At 62.0% G+C, this 7,073-nt stretch overlaps 1 protein-coding gene across 1 annotated transcript in view; it reads left to right on the top strand.

Annotated features, from left to right (window-relative positions):
• SKI (SKI proto-oncogene) overlaps nt 1-6,428 on the top strand; it is a gene marked incomplete at its 5' end in the record, with an annotated part of 63,294 nt that extends 56,866 nt beyond the window's left edge. The window contains 5 exons of the mRNA XM_006903914.2: nt 63-178; nt 938-1,200; nt 1,308-1,609; nt 2,773-3,003; nt 3,277-6,428. Coding sequence (XP_006903976.2) covers nt 63-178; nt 938-1,200; nt 1,308-1,609; nt 2,773-3,003; nt 3,277-3,465 — 1,101 coding nt within the window. The remainder of the gene's footprint in view (nt 1-62; nt 179-937; nt 1,201-1,307; nt 1,610-2,772; nt 3,004-3,276) is intronic.
• Nucleotides 6,429-7,073: the final 645 nt, after the last annotated feature.

Genomic DNA, 7,073 nt, shown 5'->3' on the forward strand with positions numbered 1-7,073 from the left:
GGCGGGGCCAGGCTCCCAGCATTCCTTGCTCAGGCCCCTGACACAGGTGCCTCCCCGCACAGGGCCTTGGCTGTGTTTACCCTCGCCAGCGCCTCTCCGCCTTCAGACCCTGGTCCCCTGCAGTTTCTACTAGTGACAAAGAGCTCTCCCCGCACCTCCCGGCCCTGTTTCGAGAAAAGTGAGTGCCCACTGTGCTCGGTGGCCAGCGGTCACCACAGGCTCGGGGAGAGGGGGGCGGGGCTGGGTTCTGCTGCCTCGGGTCACAGGTTATCAACTCCCTTATTGAGCTGACCTAACAGTGTTTTCAAACAAACATTTGAGTTGGCACAATTCTGGAGCGCCTGTGTGACACTGAGGATTAGTGCCACTGCTCCTTGCTCACACCAAACTCCGGGGTTCCCCCCAGACGGCCCAAGTGTAGAGTGACACGTGCTTGTCACAGACAGTGAAGCGCTGGGGTGTGTGCCTGTCCACATGCACGGTAGTGGCCCGCAACTCCCGGGCCTGTGCATAACTGCATTACGGCCGCTCCCGCGGCCCCGCTGCCACCCCAGCTGCCAGGCGCTGTGCGGCCATGGGACCTGTTGCACCCTTGAATTCTTACGGGCATCTATGTGCGCAGCATGCACACAGTTTGTGAACTGCACGCCCAGACCCCAGGTGCCCGGTCAAGGCCACTGCAAGTTTCGGTCATGTTGACAGGTATCAGGGCGAGTACATCTAGAACTTAAAGGGGCATCAGGAGCTGGCCGCGTGCTCTCTGTTGGGCGCAGCCCATCGTGGACGTGGCCACTAGCATTAGCGTTCCAGCTTCCCAGGGTCCCTGGCAAGTTCTCCTTCACACCTCCCATGGGAGCCCGTCCCACACAGCGCAGACGTGCTGGCCATGGGAGTGGGGGCTGGGTAGACGCCCCATTGCCCACCTGTACCCCTGCAGCTTTTACTCCTGCAAGAGCTTCGAGACGGGCGTGGCCCCCAACGTGGCTCTGGCCCCCCCGGCCCAGCAGAAGGTCGTGAGCAGCCCACCATGTGCCACCGTCGTCTCCCGGGGCCCCGAGCCCCTCGCCACCTGCATCCAGCCGCGGAAGCGGAAGCTGACCGTGGAGACGCCCGGGGCCTCGGAGACCCCGGCGCCGGCAGTCGCCCCGGAGGACGACAAGGACTCGGAGGCCGAGGTGGAAGTGGAGAGCAGGGAGGAATGTGCGTGTGAGCTGCGGGCCTCGTTGCGCCCCTCCTGGCCAGCCCTTCTGGGAGCGCGGCCGCGCACGAGCATGCCCGCTAACCTGCGCCTGTTTCTGTCTCCACAGTCACCTCCTCCCTGTCCTCGCTCTCCTCCCCGTCCTTTACCTCATCTAGCTCCGCCAAGGACCTGAGTTCCCCGGGCGTGCACGCCCCGCACGCCCCACCCGCTGCCCCCGACACGGCAGCCCCCGCCGACGCCCCGAGCGGGGGGCTGGAGGCGGAGCTGGAGCACCTGCGTCAGGCCCTGGAGGGCGGCCTGGACACCAAGGAGGCCAAAGAGAAGTTCCTGCACGAGGTGGTGAAGATGCGCGTCAAGCAGGAGGAGAAGCTGGGGGCCGCGCTGCAGGCCAAGCGCAGCCTGCACCAGGTGAGCGCCGGCCCTCGCTCCTGGTGGGACCCGCACGCGCCAGCGCGGCCACTTGTCTGCGGGACGTGGCGTTTGGGGCTCATTCCCTAAAGCTCAGTGTTCCCGAAGGCACTGCCCTGCCCTCGGGCCTTCCAGCAGCAGGCCGGCGGGCACAGCGCAGGGTCCCTGCGGGTCCGGCTTGGGGAGGGGAGGGCTCGGCACATGCACGCGCTTGCGCACACTGCCGCTGTGTTGCCTGCACGCCACATTCTAGAGGAGTCCACAGAAGTGACTGCTTTTGAAGAGGGGGCTAGAGGCCTGAAGCTCTCTGGGCCTTGCCTGCACCCTCTCGCCCTGGGCAGGGCAGACAGTGGGGCCACCGGCGGAGGAGGCTGAGTTCCCAGCTCCTCGGGAGGGCGAGCCTTCATGCCGGGGGCCCGCAAGCCCACCCAGTGCCAGCTGAATTCACACCTCTGCTGGCTGGCGTCTGGCAGCTCGGGGACAGCTTCACACGTGGGCTGCTAGCACAATACACCCTGCATCCTGAGAGCCCTCCCTGGAGAGTAGTTCAGGCATGGCCCTGGCTGGGGGCTCGTCCCTGCTGCCCTGGTCGGAGGTGTGACTTCCCACATGCATATTCATAAGCATGAGTGGGGGGCCGGGGGCGAGTCACTGATAATGAGCTGGAGAAGGGCTGGAAATGGCCACGGGGAGGCCTTGTCTCCATCTGGCTGTGTGGGGGACCCAGGGCACTTAGAAGGCAAGATGCCTGAAGCCACTGGAAGCCCAAGTAAAGCCCTGGCTGAGAGGCAGTCCCCAGGCGCTGGGCACAGAGGGGACTTGGGAGAGGAGTGTGAGGCCCGCGGCAGCCTCCCCATCAGACACAGGTCCCCAGGTGGGTGCAGCGGGAGCACCAGAGCCCTTGGACCGGGCGCAGAAGTTGCTCTAGGACGCAAGACCTCGTGGGGTCGGGCCAGGATGCCATGAAGGCAGGAGGCTCGCAGGCGGAGTGGGCGCCTTCCCGGGGTCACGGGGAGCATCCAGGACGGCGGGAGGGCACGTGCGCAGTGGGCCGTGACTTGCCGCAGCCTCGAGCGGGCGGTGTGTGCCAACTGGCTGTCCTCTGGTCCTCTGGGGGCGGGCGAGGTGCAGGCAGGGGAGTGACCCCAAGCCTGGTGTCCTAGGAGCTGGAGTTCCTGCGCGTGGCCAAGAAGGAGAAGCTGCGGGAAGCCACGGAGGCGAAGCGCAACCTGCGGAAGGAGATCGAGCGCCTGCGCGCTGAGAACGAGAAGAAGATGAAGGAGGCCAACGAGGCCCGGCTGCGCCTGAGGCGGGAGCTGGAGCAGGCGCGGCAGGTCCGGGTGTGCGACAAGGGCTGCGAGGCCGGACGCCTGCGCGCCAAGTACTCGGCCCAGGTACGCGGCCCGGGGCGGCCTCTCCTCCGGCCTCGCTGGTGCCCCAGCGGCCTGACTTGGAGGGCGGGTGCCCAAGGCTGCTTCTCTTGGGGCTCGGGCAGTTCCCACTCGGGGTCCACGTGCCAGGCTGGTGGCAGGAGCAGGTATGGACTTTCTTCCAGGCCCTTGTCACTCACTGACTCTGGCTCAGCAGCCCGCGGACCCAGCAGGTGGGGGGGGCGGGGCGGCGTGTGGGCGGGGAGTGGGTGCGGTGACACGCGGTGTCCCTTCCAGATCGAGGACCTGCAGGTGAAGCTGCAGCACGCAGAGGCCGATCGGGAGCAGCTGCGGGCCGACCTGCTGCGGGAGCGCGAGGCCCGGGAACACCTGGAGAAGGTGGTGAAGGAGCTGCAGGAGCAGCTCTGGCCGCGGCCGCGCCCCGAGGCCGCGGGTGGCGAGAGCATGGCGGAGCTGGAGCCCTAGCCGGATGCCGCCCGCTGCCCGTGCTGCCCGAGGGGACAGGGGACGGGCCGCCCAGCCGGGGCTCAGCGCGCCGGCCCTTCTCAGTCCACATAGCACAACGTCTTACTGTGCCTACAACCAAGCGAGTGTTCGGAACCACATCCTTTTAGAATCCACTGCAGAATTTTCTACTGGCCAAGTTCAAGTGAGCAAGCCGGGTCCCTAGCTGCAGCGGAAACAAAGCCAGCTCGGTGGCTGTGGCTGGCCTCTGCTTGCTGGAACGTTCTAACATTTACACTTTTGTTATAAGCTATTTAAAACCAATAAGGAGACTTGAGATTCAGAAAAAGTCACCACGTTTTTTAATGACTAACTTTTAAAAGCCCCCACCACACCCAACGCCATCTGAGGACCCACTGAGGGAGCTGGGGTGGCTGCCGCCCCGCCCGTGAAGCCATCACCGCTTATCTGCACCCACCCGCGGCTGCATGAGGACAGGAAGGGTTTTTCTCCAGAGTCTATTTTTTCAACGACAAGGACCCCGGCCTCCCGTGCTGCCGCCGGAGGAGCGAGGAGCCAGCCGTGCGCACGAGCCGGAACACTGCCGCCTTACCCGCCGGTGTGTGCAGAGACTGCGCCCTGGGCGTCCTCTGTCGGGGAGCTGGCGGAGGCGGCCCCCGCGGCCTGAGCACGGCGACCCCTTCTCAGCCGGGCAAACATCGCTCCTTCATCTTGGGACTGAGGCCGCAGCATTGGAACAAAACAGCATTATCTCACTTTTCGTTTGTTCATTTAAACGTATATTTCGAACTGCACTTTGTCCAAAATCTTCCCTTCTGTTTTCATTCCCCAGTTCACTGAGGTTTTTACTCTCCAGATACCGCAAACGGATTTCTAGAGCAGGCCCCGTCCTAAGCGCTTGCGCGTTCGAAACCCCTCTGGTGCTCGGTCGAACAAGGGAATCACAGGAAACGAAAATGCAAAGCTGAACTTCGGGGGGTAGTTCTGTGCCTTCCAGCATCTTGTACAGCAAATCCCGACGCGTCTTTCTACCCCCGAATATCCGTCTTCAGTAGCGATCGAATCTGCCACTATCAGAATAAGTTACTTGCATTTATTCCAAATAATCTCGTTTACTCTCGACTGTTTATGCAAATTGTATAAGGTTTCTTATGCCCAAGCTTGAAAACGATTTCCCAGTAGGCAAGAGGCACTGCCCACCTGAAACGGCGGTATTTATTCACACGAGGGGCGTCCTGCGGACTCCCCGGTCCCACTCCGTTGTGGCAGCTGCGCGCAGACGGGAGGCGGGGGCCGCGGCTGCCGAAGCCTCTGCAGGGCTTTGCCCTCGGTTTACTGGGGGGGCCCAGGAGCCGCTGGACCCCCTTCTAAAGTGCAATGCAAAAGGGACATCATGTATATGCAGCGTTTGTTTGGTTTTTTTGTTTCTTTTTGTTTTTGTTTTTGTTTTTTTTTTTTTGGCTTTTGTTTTTCTTTTGCAGTTATTAAATCTGTATGCATGGAATTTTTAATCTGCCATACGTATACCCATCGATGGGCATTATTACCGTGTCGTGTAAAGGGTCGGCTGTGTTATGCCACACTCAGAATGCTGTGTTCAGCCTTGTTTTTCCAGAGTTGTGTTTTTTTCAGTCATTTCTTCAAGGGAAACTAAACGGTTTAGTTGGAGCGAAGCTTTAAGTGTGTCGGTGTGCTTCTCTGTGGCTGTGCTCTGCCAAGTCCGAAAGTCGCAGTGAGACCTGAGGCCCCAGGACCTGTCCCTGAGGCCACCTGGGTCGCTCCAGTGGCTTCTGAGTTTTCAGGCTCCAGAGGGAGATAAGTTTTTCTGAGTGTCGCGTGTGAGGGCACCGCCTCTCCATGCCCTTGCACTGACCCCTCCGGTCACCTGCACGTCTCTGCTGTTGACCGGGTCCACATCTCCACTAGCCAGCTCTGTCCCCAGACATCGGGAAGAGCTGGATATGCAATGGCAGCTTGTCCCCTAGAGCTGTGAGGATGTGGCCCCGGAAGGCCTTGTCCCACCCAGGCCCGCCCTTCCCGAGGGTCCCGAGGCTGGAGGAGCCGGCGGGGCGGGAATCAGACAGGTGGGTCTCCTTCACCAGCAGCTCGGCCTTCCGGAGCAGCTCCGGGGATGGGGTGGGCGGGGACTGTCCCGGCCGCTCCATACCTGGGGTGCAGCCCCGCTCTGCAGGCCCAGGCCGGCCCCAGCCCGAGGCCCCAACCCGCCCGTGCCGCTGCGGGGTACTTCCTTCCCAGAAGGGAGGGGAGGGACCCATCCTGTGGGCCGGCGGCTCCTCCCGTGTGTGACCCCCGTCATCGGGGTGACTGTGCATTCAGTCTAATTACTCACTCTTTCTATGCTGAAAAGACTTAACGAAGGGAATAAAACCAACAGCAATAACATAATATGGAGCAGCCAGCCCGCGCACAGCCCCCTGCTTCCGCGCAGAACAAGCCAGTGCGCGAGCGCCGCCCTGTAAATACACCCTTCCCGCCGCCGCGCGTGCGTGTGCTGGTCCCGGTCCCGGTCCCTTCTCCAGAACCCTTTCTCACCTGGCAGTTGTCTCGTTCTCTGGGTTTCTAGCTGAGGAAGAACGCGCTCCTCTGCCCCCGGGGGTGCCGGGGACGCCCTGGCCGCTTCCAGCACCGGCCGCGGCCTCCCCGCTCCCTCCTCCCGCCCGCGTCCACCAGGCTTCTGGGCTCGAGAGGCGGCTTGTTCTTGCTTAAAGTCAGGAGTCACAAACGACATTTTTTTTCAATTAAGGAAAAAAACACAGCTCTACCTTTGTATCCGCCAGGAGCGTCTGCATCGCCGCCCCGTTCTCTCCTTTGCTGCTGCTAATGACAATATGATGACTTACTCTACTATTCGAAAACTATTTTTATGTAATTAATGTATGCTCTCTTGTTTATAAATGCCTGATTTAAAAAGAAAAAGAGAAAAAGCTTGGCATATTTATCTATTTCGCTCTGTACCCATTAGTCCTTTGGTGCCCCACCCCCGAACAGGTGACATTGTATAATAAAGGACTTTGAGAGTACACGTGGCCGCCATGCTTGGGCCACCCTCACGGCCCCCTCCTCCTCTCTGGGGCTCCTCCTCCCCCAGGCCGCCATCCGGCCCTGAGCCCAGGGAGGGGAAGGGGGCCTCTGTCCGCCATTCAGACCTGGAGGGCCTTCGGTGTCCACTGACCCCAGGAGGACAAAGGGCATGGATGGGCAGCTCCTTGGCTTGGGCGTCCCCGTGCCCCTGGGTCACACTGAGCTGTGCTGTGCCCTGCCATTGTGCTGCGGATGTCAGCTGGAGGCCCTGCCTGGCCAGACTGGGGCAGGAGGCGGGCTGGGTGGCCCCGCTGGCTGTTAGAGCGGGGCGTGCCTGGGACCTGGGGACCTGCTCCCCGGGGACAGATTGTCACCCCCCGGTAGAGCTTCAACGGGGAGGGGGACAGGTGGTATCAGCACCCTGGGCCTCGGTGTGTTACTTACTCTGAGGGAGAAGCAGAGAGGCCCCGCTTCCCAGGAGGCTTCCCCAGATCTCGCAGACCCCGCTGGGCCGGGCCCTGGGGTGCTAGTCTTCCTCGGCCGCCCACATCTTGCCGCCTGGATAG

This window comes from Pteropus alecto, unplaced genomic scaffold (assembly GCF_000325575.1).
Source record: "Pteropus alecto unplaced genomic scaffold, ASM32557v1 scaffold700, whole genome shotgun sequence".
NCBI lineage: Eukaryota > Metazoa > Chordata > Mammalia > Chiroptera > Pteropodidae > Pteropus > Pteropus alecto.